Source organism: Amblyomma maculatum, chromosome 9, assembly GCF_055883805.1.
Source record: "Amblyomma maculatum isolate TAMU_Amacu chromosome 9, ASM5588380v1, whole genome shotgun sequence".
Taxonomy (NCBI): Eukaryota; Metazoa; Arthropoda; class Arachnida; order Ixodida; family Ixodidae; genus Amblyomma; species Amblyomma maculatum.
The window spans coordinates 121,428,166-121,444,594 of NC_139352.1; the positions used below are offsets into that span (position 1 = coordinate 121,428,166).

Sequence of the window (16,429 nt, forward strand, 5' to 3'; positions counted from 1 at the left end):
TCTCGCTACAAGTCAATGAGTGAAGGACTGAAAGTTTCTGCTTGCTATGCCGCAAGATCCTGAATTGTTCAAAAGGTGGGAGCTTACTCTTCAGTGTGCCGACCAGAGGTTGCAGCCGCAATATATGTGGTGCAAGTGCCATTTCTGCAGACAGTTCATCGAACAGGACTTCAAATGTGTCATAGAAGCACATGTTCTAGTACACTATAATAGAAAGTGTCAACCCAGATGGATCCAGCTGCTCAGGATGAACTCTCAGCAGAGCGTCAGGCGTAGCAAAGTCACCAAGACAGCGACCAACTTCTTCGTCCTCGAGTGCGCCAGCACACGATTTATGCCCGTGGCTATGATTACGAAGATTATCACACTACAGTTTCCCCACGGGTAGAGAAGGAGCCATCTTGGCGACTTATGACGCAGAAAGGACAGACGGATCATAGTAGGGCTTGATTCGGTTCACATGAACTGTTTTGCGTCCACGGCGATGCAAGTTCGCAGAGAGTGTAACAGGCTCAACTACCTAGTTGACAGGAGATGCTTGTTGGAGGATTCGGTATGGACCGTGATATCGAGCAAGAAGCTTCTTTGAAAGGCTGGCGGTTGTGGCAGGGACCCAGAGCCACACCAGGAAGTTAGGTGCATATGAAGAAGCCTCGCCGGTGTCCCGGTAGTGTTTTTGTTGCCACTGGTTTTCCGTTGTAAGTGAACGAGCGAGCTGAAGGCATTCTTCTGCGTACTGGGCTGCGTCCGAGAGTGGCATCGATTCAGAGACATCACAGCGGTAGGGAAAAAGCGCGTCCATTGTGCAGGTTGGCTCGCGCCCGTAAAAAAGAAAGAGAGAGAATCCAGTGGTGATTTGTGTCGCAGTGTCGTACGCATAGGTTACGAAGGGAAGAACCTGGTCCCAGTTGGAATGAGCGTCGTTGACGTACATGGCCAGCATGTGTCACTCAGAATACGGTTGAAGCGTTCTGTCAGGCCATTCGTCTGAGGGTGGTAAGTAGCGTTGCGGTGAATTATGCGACATTCTTTCAGTAGGGCCTCAAGAGCGTCAGACAAGAAAACGCATCCACAGTCACTGAATAGTTCTTTCGGAGCCCCGTGTCGAAGAAATCAAGCTCTTGAGAAGAAACAAACGTCTCGTGCGGAGGCAGAAGGTAACGGTGATGCTTCAGTGTAGCGAGTAAGATGGTCTACTGCCACGATAATCCACCAGTTTCCAGCGGCAGTAGTAGGAAGAGGGCCATAGAGATCTATGCCAACGTGGTCAAATGAACAAGCAGGACAGGGCTGCAACGAAACAGGGGACGTCTGAGGAGTTTTTCGGCTTTGACAAGATTCGCAAGCGCGCACGAAATGTTGTACAAAGCGGTACATTCCACGCCAGTAAAATCGCAGACGTAGGCGCGTGTAGGTCTTTAATACAGCACTGTGGGCACACTGTGGGTCACCATGGAACGCAGCGCAAATTTCGGCGCGGAGATGACATGGGATGACTAGAAGCCATTTCTGTCCGTGAAGCAAATAATTGCGGTGATAGAGAAGACCGTCACGAATGGAGAAGTGGAGGGCTTGTGGGACAAGTGATTTGAATGCATGACCGGGAGTAGGACTTGAAAGGAATCCAAAAGTGTGCTGATCCATGAGTCATTCCGCTGCTCGGTGGCCATGTCGACAGTGGCAAGAGTCGCCAAATCGTAAGCACTGACGTGGTCAAACGAGGAATCACTAAGCAATGGTGAGCGGGAAAGAGCGTCCGCGTCCGTATGCTTCAGACCTGATCGATAAATGACATGAATGTCATATTCCTGCAGATGGAGAGCCCAGCGAGCAAGGCGACCGGATGGGTCTTTTAGAGAGGCCAGCCAGCACAAAACGTGGTGATTGGTCATGACATAAAACGGTCGGCCATACGCATAGGGACGAAATTTTTCTATGGCCCAAATAATGGCCAAACATTCTCTTTCTTTTACTGAATAGTTAGACTCTGCTTTCGTCAATGTCGGCTGTCGTATGACACAACATACTCACTGAAACCAGCTTACGTTGGGTAAGGACGGCACCGAGCCCAATACCGCTGGTATCAGTGTGAATCTCCTTAGGTGCAGTCAGATCAAAGTGGCGTAGAATAGGAGGCGAAACCAAAAGGCGGCGTAAAGTGTCGAAGGCTTTATCGCAGGCTGGAGTCAAGGCGGAAAGGTCAGAGCTGCCGGCAAGGAGTGGGTCAGAGGAGCGATGATAGAGGTGAAGTTCAAAATGAAACTTCGAAAGTAGGAGCAGAGGCCGATAAAGCTTCGGAGCTGCTTCAGGGAGGTTGGCTTCGGAAACTCTGCAACTGCGCAAAGTTTGGTGGGGTTGGGAAGAATGCTGTCCTTAGAAATTACATGGCTTAAAATTGTGAGTTTTTGAGCAGCAAAGTGGTACTTCTTCAAATTCAACTGAAGCCAAGCTTCGGCGAGACACGTGAGGACATGCTTTAGGCGGAGAAGGTGAGAAGAAAATTCGGTAGAAAAAAACTGCGATGTCATCCGGATAACAAAGACAGGTCTCCACGAAGAACAGTGTCCATCAGGCGATCGAAAGTAGCCGGGGCATTACAAAGGCCAAAGGGCATAACGTTGAACTCGTATGAGCTGTCCGGTGTTATAAAGGCAGTTTTCGAGTGGTTATCGTCAGCCATCAGCACCTGCAAGTAGCTAGAGCACAAATCCAAAGAGGAGAAATACTCGGCTCTCTGTAAACAGTCCAAGGCGTCGTCGATTCGTGGCAGAGTATAGACGTCTTTGCACGTGATCTTGTTTAGCCTACGGTAATCGACGCAAAACCGGATGGAACCATCTTTCTTGGTGACCGAAACAACCGGAGAAGCCCATGGACTGTTAGATGGCTGTATGACGCCCCGGCGAAGCATATCATCCACGTTATCAGTAATGACTTGGCGCTCAGAGGCCGACATGCGATAAGGACACTGTCGTAAAGGTGCGTTTGTACCAGTGTCGATTGTGTGCATAACGACAGACGTGCGACCCAGAGCAGTGTGAGGAAGGTCGAAGGCAGAAGTGAAGCTCTGTAGAAGAGCAGCGAGTTGATCACATTGTGCAGGTGGAATATCTGTGTCAATAGCTTGTTGAAAAACATTGGGTGGCGTCGAAGTGGTCGCTATATCGCAAGAGCTGAGAACATTAACGTCTAGTGATGTAGGCGTCGCAGGAAGAGTATTTACAAACGCGGGATCAAGTTCTTCATTACGACCAAGACACTCGCTGCGTAGCAGGACGAACGGGCACGAAAATGGTTTCGAGACGTACAGTGCACTAAGGCCATCTTCGAACTTGAGAACAGCAAATGGAAGCAGGAGGCAGGGGTGGCGTGAAGCGGCATCGGAAGGTGTGAAGAAGACAGTCGAAGTAGTAACACTTTCACAGGAGAGTGGAATGAGGGCAGCAGAAAATGGAGGAATGTCTGTGTCATTGGCGTCAAGGAGTTTTGCAGACCGGGTAAGGACGTCACACAAGACAGTATCCCAAACAGGGAAAAAAGGCAACTTCCGCGCTGGCGCAGTCAATAACGGCACGATGAGTGGAAAGGAAATCGTAGCCCAGAATGATGTCGTGTGAGCAGTGAGCCAGTACAATAAACTGGATGAGAACACGGGCCGTGCACGCCGCTGAGGGATGAATGCGCTGGGATGAGGCGGTTCAGTGCAAAAAGTCGACAGTGCAGTGCGAAGTCGACGGCAAAGAGTTTCACTAATGATGGATACGGCAGCGCCCGTGCCAACAAGGGGCGAGTACTGCGACGCCGTCCGCAAGCACTTGTATTACGTTAGCGGGAGAAGACGGAGGACTTGAAGAGTTCGAACGAAGTGCAGTTCTTGCCCCGGGAACTGTGACTGTTAGTTTCCTCAGCAGTGCCAGTAGAACATCGAAGAAGTGGGGACGGTGAACGGCGATGAGGGGAAGATGATCGGTGAGTGGTATACATTTGATTGTTCCGAGATACAAAATTGGAACCGGGTGGAGGTCTCGGTGAGCGCTCGTCGGTGTCGTACGAGTAGTTCCAGAGGTCAGGGTGAGAAGAGAGAAGGCGTTGGCGGCAAAGGCGTGCAACATGGCCCGGCAGCCCGCAAGAGTAGCAGATTGGCCGGTTGTCTGCGGTACGCCAAGGGTCTGTAGGGCGTTGGCGTACCATTGGAATAGGGACATGGAATACAGACCCAGGCAAAGGGCGAAGGATGGTTGGAAAGGGCAGCCTGGTAGGAAACGGAAGCGGTTGGCATTAGCGGCCTGGCTTCAACTTGTGTGTACGTCAGTGGTGCCGTTACTTGCGCCTGCACAGGGCTGTGCGGCAGCACAGGGCTGGGCTAGAGCATGGGGGGCTGGAGCATCTGTTATAGCTACTGACACGCTCATACGCCGACAAACAATCGTCGACGTCTTGGTCGGCCGTGCCACTGAAGAGGCATGAATCAGGCTGCCATAGAACGCCAGAACACAGGACTGTGGTTGGAATGTGCGCCGATGTCGAGGTGGTCTCGTCCGGCATGGTGGAAGCAGAGGGCAATGTGCGGCTTCTTAGTTCCAGGGTGGATGGGGATGTACCCCGCACCCCCACCAATTGTAGAGGTGTGTTTATTCAGTCAACCCAGATGGATCCAGCCGCTCAGGATGAACTCGCAGCGGAGCGTCAGGCGTAGCAAAATCACCAAGACAGCGACCAACTTCTTCGTCCTCGAGTGCACCAGCACGCGATTCATGCCAGTGGCTATGATGATGAAGGTTATTACACTACAAAAGCAACACTGTTTGCTTCCCATAGTCACGCTAGATTCCCATAGACTGACGATAGATTCCTTGCCTCTGTCCTGCTGACGTTCCTGCTTACCTGTGAAGAAAGGTGCCCGCTAAACAAAAGACAATTCGACAAGCTGCCGCCAAAGTAATTGAGGCTGCTAGAAAGGGCAGCCGCGACCTGCATTTAGAAATGCCAGACAAGGCAGTGGCTTCAGTCTTGATAAAGTAAACATGCATGGTATAAGATGTCCCGCACCTACGTACTCCAGTTGACAGCGCTGACTTTGTGGGTGGCCCACAAGTCACACACGATTCAATGCAAGTTTTCGCTAAAGCACTGAACGAGCTTACCTGAAAGCCTGGGCACTTTATTGGCGGACCTGGACCGGGCTTTAAATCCGTGGGGTCTGTGAAAGGATGGGCCAAGTTCGGGCCTGCGAATGACCGGCTAGTTTAGCCCACTGCTTTTCTTTTATGTAGTCAACAGGTGAAGGCAGTGCCAGGTAAATATAAGTAGCAGTTCAGGACTGTTTCCAGACTCCAAAAATATTTTAATCCACATTAATGCTTATAATGTGTTAGGGAAGTAAAGAGCAAATAAAAACATTTAAAAAAGCAAACAAATAAATGCAAATAAAACAGCAAATACATATGTGAAGCTCGCTCAGCTTTTAAAGTGCATTCGGTCCTCTGCATAGAATGCACGACACGGGCTGTCTGTTTTGAGGTTTTATTCCTCCTGTTGTCCGTGTTCGCGGCCATCACCGAGCTTTTGGAAGCACTTATTGTCAAGGGCTGCCCTACGAAGGGTCGCTGTCAAAGGACTCGTTTCCATTCTTTTTCCCCTTCCTGCCGCGATGCCTTCTGCGTGCACCTCTCAGCGGTAGCTGCATTGTTCGAAACCGCATGTGTTTGCCATCTATTTTCAAGAAACCAATCTGCAGTGGGCGACATATGTGCCATGCAAATGGTTGTTTGGGCTACAGGCAGCTGAAGAGGGTCAGCTTAATCAGTCCTACTTTTGTCTTCAGCTCTGCAAGAGACAGGCACGACATTGAGTGTATAAGTTCATCCGCAGGCCATTTGAAGAAAAATCTCCATTAATCGACCAAAGAACATCTGATCGGCTATCAAATTTCCTGAGCGTGAGAAGTAGCACGTATGAAGACGACACAGTGAGAGACAAATTTTCATAGGAGTATACGTGCACTGGAGGCTTTAAAGAACAACTGTGCCTTAAGAATGTGCACAACATGGAACCTCTAAACTTACAATTAAGTTACAACAGTTGAATAGCTGCCCTTTTGAACTGAGTATTCTTAGGTACCGTCGCTTTGTTGTTGATCACTGGAGATGTCTAAAATAAATTTATGAGAATTAGTGTTCATGTTTATCGCATGACACTGGGCTGCTTCATATTTAATATTTTCACAGTACGAGGTTGTATTAACAGCTGAAATCAATGAAGTTGTGCTGTTTGATAATTGTTGCTGACTCACAGAAAGTTGAAGCCCACATCACAATAGCAGAGGACTTAAGCAGCACTATGGGCGCGTAGAAGTGAGGAATATACGTTATATTATTATAATTTTTACCGGACACCAACTGAGGCTGTGACTGGAATGTTGGATGCATTCGATATGTTTTTGACCTTAGTAATTTCTTTGTTTTTCTGTAAGTTAATTAATAAAAAAGAGGAGCCCTGCCCCCTTCCCCCCCAAAAATACACAACGAAATCAACCGAACAGACGTCTGACTGAGGAGCAGCTTTGCAGGCTTCTTTGATCACATGATCACGTGACCTCTAGCAGCGAACTGATTTTGAACTCAAAAGTTGTTTTACATATTCTTTAAAAATTTGTACCAACCACTACTGCTAAAGAAGCTGACGTTGAGAGATTTTATGCGGACCTGCAATGCCTTTTAGACTGCACTCCATCATCAGGCGTCCTTTTTCTCATAGGAGACTGGAATGCTAAGGTTATTAATGGAAAGTTTGGTCTTGGTGAGCCAAATGAAGCTGGGCAGAGGCTAGTAGAGTTTTGTCAAGAAAACAACCTGACCATAGCGAATACTCATTTTCAACAGCACAAGAGGCGCCTGTACACATGGACTTCACCGGACGGTCTGTACAGGAATCAGATTGATTATATTCTTTGCCGGCAGAGACGGAAAAGCGCTATACAAGCAGTAAAAACAAGGCCTGGGGCCGATTGTGGCACCGATCATCAGCTTCTTGCAGCCAAATTTAAGCTTCGATTGAGGAAAACGCAGAAAACTAGATGGCCTTTTAGGTATGATCTGGATCAAATTTCATCAGAATATGCTGTGGAAGTGAGGAATCGATTTCAAGAATTAGATCTAGAAGACAGAGAGCCTGAAGAGATGTGGACTGATGTTCGTGATATAATACAAGAAGTTGCTACTAAGGTAGTCCCAAAGCAAAAGAAATGCAAGAAAGCAAACTGGTTATCTGAAGAGGCTTTGCAAATAGCTGAGGAAAGGAGGATGGCAAAAGTTATGAGGGAAAGAGAAAGATACAAGGTTCTCAATGCGGATTTTTAGAAAATAGCAAGGAGAGATAAGAATGCCTTCCTGAACATACAGTGCCAAGCAGTTGAGGACAACAGCCAATTAAGGAACACAAGAGCTCTGTATAAGACAATCAAAGATATCAAAGGAAGCTTCTGTGCTAAGCTGTGCGTGATAAAGGACAAACAAGACAAGGACCTCACTGAAGCCTCAGAGATAAAGAAGAGGTGGCAAGAATACACAGAAGAATTGTACAAGAAGGACCTGAATGTGCAAACCCAACATAAGACGGTTGTGATTACTGATCTCGAGCCGGGCATCCTGAAGAGTGAAGTTGAATGGGCCTTAGCCAGCCTTGCTAAGAACAAAGCTAGTGGAATTAATGGCATTCCAGCTGAGTTGCTTCAAAACCTCAACCATGACGCTGTTAACATTGTGCATACATTATGTCAGAAGATTTGGACAACCCTGCAGTGGCCACAGGATTGGAGGAGGTCAGTTTACATCCCCATTCCAAAGAAAGGCAGTGCCAAAGATTGTTCCAACTACCGCACAATCGGGCTTATTTCGCATGCTAGCAAGGTGATGTTGAAAATCCTCCAAAGTAGGCTGCAGCAGTATGTGGATCGGGAGCTTCCGGACGTGCAAGCTGGGTTTCGCAAGGGCAGAGGAACTAGAGACCAGATTGCCAACCTTCGCTGGATCATGGAAAAAGCAAGAGAGTTCCAGAAACCCATCTACTTCCGCTTTATTGATTATGCGAAAGCGTTTGACTGCGTAGATCACAGCAGATTGTGGCAAATTCTCCAAGAGATGGGAGTTCCAATTCACCTCATCTGTCTCCTCAGGAACCTGTATGAAGGGCAAGAGCCCACAGTCAGAACTGGGCATTGTCTTACTGATTGGTTTCCGATTGAGAAAGGAGTGAGAGAAGGCTGCATACTGTCACCCTACCTTTTCAACCTATATGCAGAGTGCATCATGAGGAAGGCTGGTCTGGACGAGTCTTCAGCTGGAGTGAAGATTGCTGGAAAATGTATCAACAACCTTAGATATGCGGATGATACCACTTTAATGGCAGAAAGTGAAGTGGAACTCAAGAGACTTCTGATGCGCGTACAAGAAGAGAGTGAGAAGTTTGGGCTTAAACTGAACATTAAAAAGACAAAGATCATGGCGTCTTGCCCTATCAAGTACTGGAGCATCAAGGGACGAGAAGTGGAAGCTGTGACAGATTTTCTATTCTTGGGCTCCAAGATTAATGCCTGCTTCTGGGAAAGAGAGCCATGGTTAGCCTTGACTGCCTAGTAAAGAGCAGAGACATTAGTCTGCCAACCAAGATCCCTATAACTCGTGCTATTGTCTTTCCAGTTGTGGTGTATGGATGAGAGAGTTGGACTATGAAGAAGGCTGACCGCTGAAGAATTGACGCGTTTGAATTGTGGTGCTGGCGGAGACTCTTGAGAGTTCATTGGACTGCCAGAAGATCAAATCAGTCGATATTGTCGACCATAAACCCTGCCTGCTCATTGGAGGGTCAAATTCTAAAGTTAAAGCTCAGCTACTTTTGTCATCTGATGAGAAGAGTGGAGTCGCTGGAGAAAGATTTGATGTTGGGAAAGGTTGAGGGTTGCCGGAGAAGGGGTAGGCAGCAAACGTGATGGTTAGATGGCATCCTTGAGGCTCTGCAGATGAAGTTATGTGATGTTAGGAAGATAGTGAGAGACCGGAAAGCGTGGTGTGACATGGTCCATAGGGTCACGAAGAGTCGGACACGACTGAACGTGACTAGATGCTCCTTTGAGCTTGTGTTTCAAAAGTTCAAGTTTTTTCAACGCAGATGAAGAGATGGAATCAACATGGTCGCTCCAGTTAAGCTGCAAATTTATTAAGACACCTAAATATTTGTAATTTTTGACTTCCGAAATAGTAGTGCTGCAAGCAGAGTAGCTAAAGTGCATAGGATGTTTCTTTCTTGCCATGCGCAAGAGCACTGTCTTATCAGGATTGAAGGGCATTTCTGATTTGTCACACCAGGCCACAATTTCGCGGAAAGCATCATTCAGTAAGTTTTGGTTAGCCACAGAACTTATTGGGATGTACAGCATGCAGTCATCGGCAAATAAAGCAGTTTTAACATTTCTATGAATGGAACATGCAATGTCATTTATATAAATCAAAAGTAACAACAGTCCTAGTACGCTTCCTTGGGGAACGCCAGATGTCACTGGAAGTGACGCAGAAGAAATACCACCAATATCTACACACTGAGTTCTATTTCGTAGGTAGGAAGCAATCCAGTTTACCAAGGCCAAGGGCACACCTATTAATTTGAGTCCTCCAAGAAGTTTATTGTAGGGAACTTTGTCAAATGCTTTGCTGAAGTCTAAAAAAATTATGTCTAGTTGTCCTGATTTATCCAATACGGAACTAAAGTTATGGATAGCGGTAACCAATTGCGTGATAGTAGAAAATCCTTTCCTGAAGCCGTGTTGGAATGGAGACAAGCATTCGTTTGAGTTTAATATATCAAGTACGTATGTGGTTAGCGATAATGTGTTCGATTAGTTTGCAACAGGTACTCGTGAAAGAAATCGGACGGTAATTGTTTAAACACGCCCAATCTCTCTTTTTATGCACAGGCACAACTCTGGCTGTTAGCCAGTCAGGGGGCAAGGAGAAAGATGATAAAGATAAACAAAATTTTTGTTAAGAAATGAGCTAATGATTCAGCATAACGGCATAAGAAGGCGTTCGGTATGTCATCTGGACCATGCGAACTTTTAGCATCTAACCGGAGTAGAGATTCAACAACGCCTTCGTAGGATACAATGATTTGTTGTTCAGGTTGAAAGTCAAAAACATATTCATTGGCACTTTCCTCAAAAAATAAAGAATGAAAGTATGTATTAAAATGCGTAGCAATTGATTGAGGACCCGTAATTATATTGTTATGCACAGTGATTTGATTTATTTGCTTGTGTGAAGTTCGAAGATGATCCCAAAATTTGCGGGGATCATTTTGTATAAATTTTCGAAGACTCTCTCTGTAAAGTAATGTTTTTTTGCTGATTTAATGTTCGAAGAAAGCTCTTCTGCTAATTAAGAGACTAGACCTGGCATTCTTAGTTTTTTTCAGCCGTTTAGCCTTCGCTTTAGGTGAATAATGTGCTGATTTTCCAGGGATTTGCTTTCTTTAAGCGCTTCTTTTTATTGGGTATGAAGGTATTGATACAATATTTAGTGTTTCTTGAACGTGTTCCATAACTGTGTAACACTCGTTCCCTCAAAGCTTTCATAAGCCAGTTCCAAGTAGTCAAGGATGGAATCATCTAGTGCTTTTGTATCATCTTTTACGTTCTTATGCCTTGCCTTTTCTTTACGGCCGTGAACTGCAGATAGAGTTGCGACTACTAACTTTTGATCAGATATGCCATCATGAACAGACACTGTGTAATCACAAATAAACCGTTTTATGAATACTAGATCTAAAATTGACTCAGTAGAACCGTTTATTCTAGTTGGTTCGTTGACTATTTGCTGAAGGTTATGGGACAACATTATATCATAGATTGTGTCAGCATTTTCAGAGCATCCAAGGTTTTTGTTAGACCTGTTGATGGTTGGCAGATTAAAATCCCTTGCAAGTATCAAATTCTTATTTCTGTAGTTGAACAAAAAATCCTGTAGCTTATGCAGATAGTCCAGGTCTGAATTAGGGGGCCTATAAAGTGCACATAAGATAAAAGTGTAACCAATTAAGATACGTGATTTTCAGAGCAAGGCTTTCGTGGTTTTCTGGTGAATTGAGAACTGTAGCGGAGAAGTTTCGTTTTAGTAAAATGGCTACGCCACCTCCCCGAGACCCCCTGTCACGCCTAAATACAGTGTATGGTGGAGGAAAGATGCAATCGTTTGTGATATCACAGTGAAGCCAAGTCTCGGTTATAACAGCTATGTCGGGACTGTGGGTAAACAGAGCGATCTCAAGGGCAGTTGACTTGTTCACTATGCTCTGGGCATTTATGTTTAAGATAACAAGGTCACGAAGAGCTGAGTTATTTAAGGTGGTCTGTCAATCTGAGTTTATAGAAGAGATAGGAGGAAGGCTTATCCGCTTTTCAGTTGAATCGTTCCAAGCGTACATGCTGTTGCCGATTTTGAGCTTGTCATGAACAAGATAAGCCTTCTTTCCATCCTTCCTTTCCATTTTGTAAGATTCCCTGAGCAATTTTCATTTTCTTAATGTCTCCTTGGAATAATCATTTTGTATGGAAAAAGCTGAATCTTTAAGTTTACTACCGTTTGCATACAAAGCCTTTTTTTTTCATTAAAATTTTGCAAGAATGCGATTACAGGACGGTTTGTGTTACTATTTGCTTTTCCTACTATATGTATACGGGCAGTGGATGACGTTGAGACACCAAGATGTTTTTCAAGGACCTCAGATATCACCTTATTCTTAAGTTCCTCTTCCGTTTCAGAGGTATCTTCCATTATGCCGTGTATAATCAAATTCGAGAGACGGCTCCGATCCTCCAAGTCAGTGAGCTTTTGGTGTTGCTTAGAAAATGACTGCTTTAGCGAATTCATATGCTGTTCGATTGGAGCAAGTGGTTCAATACCGGCCTTGAAGTCACTAAACAGATGTTCTATGTGATCTAGTCTAGTTGCTAAGGAGCTGAGAAGTATATCTAGCTTACTCTGAAATGCTTTCAATTCCGAAATTTCCTGCTGTATGATGGTTTGGGATTCCATGATTTTATCGAACATCTGGATGGATGGATGATGGATGATAGTGGCTCTGCTCTTTGTATCGGACGGCAGCTTGCGCCGCCTAGCCAAAAAATTAAAAGAAATATATTTATCTGTTCTCCATTTTTAGCTTCTAATTCGCCCGTATCTGCCCCCCTCCCTTTTTTTCCTCTCTTTATTCTCTTGACTTTTTCCACCAATCCTCTAACCTCTCTTTTGTTATCAAAACGCGTTCCTCATCCATTCGTCCATCTTCCCCAGCAAATCCCAGCGCTCTCTCCAGATCTGCCGCTTTTCCCGCGGGAAGGGCAGGACGAAGTTTTTGGCACCTTAGAACAACATGTTCCGTTGTTTCCTCCTCAGTTCCGCACGCCACGCATAATATATCTACTTCCTGAAATTTTTTCCTGTACGTTTTTGTTCTGAGGGCCCCTGTCCTAGCCTCAAACAGCAATGAGCTCCCTCGTGAGTTGTCGAATAAACTTTCTTTCTTTATATCCTGTTTTCGAGTTCTATACATACCCAATGCTGATTTTCCTTGCATTCTTTCCTCCCACATTTTCCTTTCTGCTTCCTTTACCTGCTTTTCAATGCTGCTGTTTTGCTGCGGTGCATCTCCAAACTCTAGGTACTTAAATCTGAGCTTTCGGGTTCTGTTAGTCCATTTCGTATTCAGGCTTTTCATGAAGAGGTGCTTGTACATTTTTCGTGCCCACCTTGATTCCTCCATTTCGGTTAGTCTCTGATCATATTTTAGTTTGCTATTTGCCTCTCTAACCTCAAATGATGCCCAGCCCATATCTCCCTGGACTCCTTCTTTAGGTGTGTTGCCATGTGCTCCCAATGCCAATCTACCTACCTTTCTCTGTCTGATTTCAAGGCCTGACTGTACTTCTGATTTCATGCACAGGACTGCATTTCCAAAAGTGAGTCCTGGTACCATAACACCTGGTCCCCCTGAAGAGGGGGACCAGGGTTGCTTTCTACATCACCACATAGGAGTAGTTTGCACACAATTAAACGTTCATATGCAATGCGCCTATAACGCCATGGGCACGGCAGGACCAACAACATACGGTTATATAGCCACCGTAGTAACTGTTTGCCAAATGTACAGTTGGCGGCAAAAATTTGAGGGGACACTTAAGCTCCACTTTTAAAGGCATGATGTGACAGCATTAATGGCTCCCTGTGTGAGTCCTTGTTCAGGTACATGGATTTTGCTACTCATCCAATTACTGACCTCTTAATTTGTTCCTCTAATATAACTCCCTTTTGCATATCCTGACAAATCGGCCACCTTTTGTGGTCGCACCATGTTAGACAAGTGTCCGCCTAATCAGTGCCATGCGAGCCACCAGCTACCTCCTGCAATGCCCATGACTTTTCACTCACAATGCAGACATCAGTGCCAGCTTTTCTCGAGAATGTGGTGTTTAACGCGGTCATGTTAAACTTCAGGGCTGATTGGCTAGAGCAAAGCTTCCACAGCTTTCGCTGATTAATGTACTAGGGCAGCCATCTTAGCTCTGCATCTTTAATGCCTGCTCCTCAGGCAGCAGCAGATCGCAGGAATTATTTTTAAAAACTGCTTGGGTGGAGAGGGCGTAACAATGTCACTTAGTGAGCTTACATTGCTGTAGCTTGTTCTTTCTACTGAAATTGAAAGCAGCCCATGCGTGTTCCCCCCCCCCCCCTTTTCTTCTCTTTCACATTAGATCCAGCACTTGGCCCTCCCACTGAGAGCGTAAGGGAGCACACCGTGGTGGACACTCAGTGTTTGTCATACACGAAGCATGCCAAGATAGCCACTTTCTTTGTGCGAGTGCTGCGAGTGGCCTACAGCAAGGCGCTCGTAACCCAGCAGTGCGGCCTTCCCCCATCACCACCCCTGTCGCTGCATTGCAAGACCTTCATGCCAATGCAGCTAACACGGAGTGTCTTTGTGCCCGAGTTTGAGAGCCTGTCGGCAACCAAGAAGCGTGTTGAAGCCTGGGTTAAGGCCACCGGTCAGTCCTTCCTCTCGCTCGCTATTTTTGTGGCAGTCACTTGTTTCTTGTCATGGTCGAAGGGATCCTGCCTACCCCGGCACCACAGGGATACCCACTGCAGTGGATATGCATAATGCGCTAGAGCTGAGCGCGGCCCTACTGCGATGGAGGACAAATGCAAGAATTGTTCATCATGACTGCTCCTTACTGTAAGGATTGAGATTAATTGGGAACTTTTTACCATTGCTTGCCCTGTAGCCATTTTAACTGCCGTGCAAGAAAACTTGAAACTCGGAATTTGAGAGTTGCCTGAATTAGCACTTTTGTTTGATGTTTACTCTTTTTGCAGCCTTATATACACTCTTGTTGGCAACAGCTGTTTATTTTATTTGCCCTCTATCTTTTGTGGTTCTTTTAGTATAGGAAAACATTGCTTACAGAGTCCTAGTAATATTGAAATGTGTGCATTAAGGAAAGAAGATAAGCTGTTTGCCTGAGCAGCAGTGTGCCTGCCTGGCTGAGTATGCCATTAGATAATGCCAGCTTGGAAAGGAGATTCAAAGGACTGTGTTTTCAGAGAATCCACCTTAGTTCTAGTGATAGCTGCACAAGGAACAGTTTCCTTACATTACTGCTTTAAATGGCATGGATTTCATGGGCTCTGGCTGAAACCTTCAACTGTACATCCTAGAGAGAGTGCTTTAGAGGTTAATATAAGCCATGTCCCACATGTGGGGGTGTGGTACAGCTGTTATCTAAGTCTCATGAAGGAATTTTGCCTAGGTGGGAATGCAAAAAGAAAAATACAAACTATGGTAGGAAACTTACAAGTTGCAACGCAGTTAAAGTAAAAAGAATGCAGCATACCCTGCTGTGTAGGCTGAGAAGTGTGGGCACTCAGCTGCTGATCCTGAGGATATGAGTTAGATCCTGGCCATGTTTCGATGGAGGCGAACCACACAGGTGGTTCCTCCACTACCCTCATAGCCGACACACATTGACCAAAACATGTTGTGACATCATGGTAGAAAAGATCTTGCCTTATATTGTGCAGACGACCAGTTCAGTATCTAAGGAATGAGGGCTTATAATATTAATTTGTAATTGTGAATTGCACAAATCAAACAAGTGCTGTCCTGTAGCGAAACACTGCCATTATCAATGTAGCCCGCCACATGACGCCAACTTGGGAAAATATCACTGATTTTGTGCACTAGTTACTTTCAGGTGTGGTCATCATGTTTTATTGTTTTGCACACTTTCTAGTGCGCACTTCAGTTAAAAGCAATGCTTCTGTCAGTTAGATGGTGCCACAGTGTTTGATGCTTCTTCGATGAACAGGTAACCATGTACCATTAAAGCTTTCTTTGACGAGGTGTACGAGGCCCATGCTGTAGCAGCCTTGAGCAGGGGTGTGAAACTTTCTATACCTCCCAGCGGCCACGAATTACAGACACTAGCGCCAAATTCCCCATCGTAGCGGGAGGGGGCTTGTAAAAAATGGACTTGGCGGGGGAGGCCGTATAGCGGAGCAGGATAAAAAACCGGCGCGCTGAGGGGTGTCGGTAGGTTGCTTCAAGCAGTGTGGGTGGCGTGGGCGCACCGCTCTGCCCGCGGATTTTCTACCTCACCTTACCGTTCCTGTTGTGGCGCGACCGGCTCGCAGCAGGAACAATGTGACAGAAAGAAAAACCACAAGCATAGCGCTCTTGAGGGTGCAGGTGCTCGCAAGCAAGCGCACTCGACCACGGCAATAAATAGCACAGAGAACAGCAGATATCATTTCCCTTTTTTTTTGTTAACTGCACGTGAAACAGAAAATGAAGATGCGACGGGGTATCAATCACAACACACATTTTACATAGCCAAAAGTTTACAGTAGTGTTCTGCGCTAACATTGTAATCTTGCATGCTTGCTTTATCAATACAAAAGAACCCAGTTTGCCGGCACTGCTTGTGTCAGCATGTGCACAGTTGATATGAAATGAAATAAATGATACACATATTCATTCTATGCATTCCATACCAACAAAGCAGTGCAGAAATACATGTGTTCTAGTATACAAATTGCAAGTAATCACATGTCACTGTGCTATACATAATGAAAATATATGATTGAAAATTTACACTACCCTTCCTGGAAGAACCATCGTCTTCGAACCGAACTTACGCCTTTCCACAGCACATGATGGTAACAAGTTCAACAACACCAACCACAGCGAATGTTGCCGACTGTAATGGCTAGCACAATCAGCAGAAGAGATGGGTTCATGGAAGTGGAGCTGCACGCAGACAAGTCTCTCGCCTTACTTAAAACAGGGGCTAGGCTTGACCCGATACATACCCCGTCCTTCTGAA

General features: G+C 45.7%; 1 protein-coding gene across 4 annotated transcripts in view; it reads left to right on the top strand.

Annotated features, from left to right (window-relative positions):
- LOC146180269 (uncharacterized) overlaps positions 1-16,429 on the top strand; it is a 73,025-nt gene that overhangs the window by 40,710 nt on the left and 15,886 nt on the right. For 3 of the 4 annotated variants that reach the window (XM_084579482.1, XM_084579481.1, XM_084579483.1), the window contains exon 6: positions 13,799-14,089. The exons of the other annotated variant lie outside the window; for it this stretch is intronic. In XM_084579482.1, coding sequence (XP_084435608.1) covers positions 13,799-14,089 — 291 coding nt within the window. The remainder of the gene's footprint in view (positions 1-13,798; positions 14,090-16,429) is intronic. 4 annotated transcript variants of the gene reach the window in all.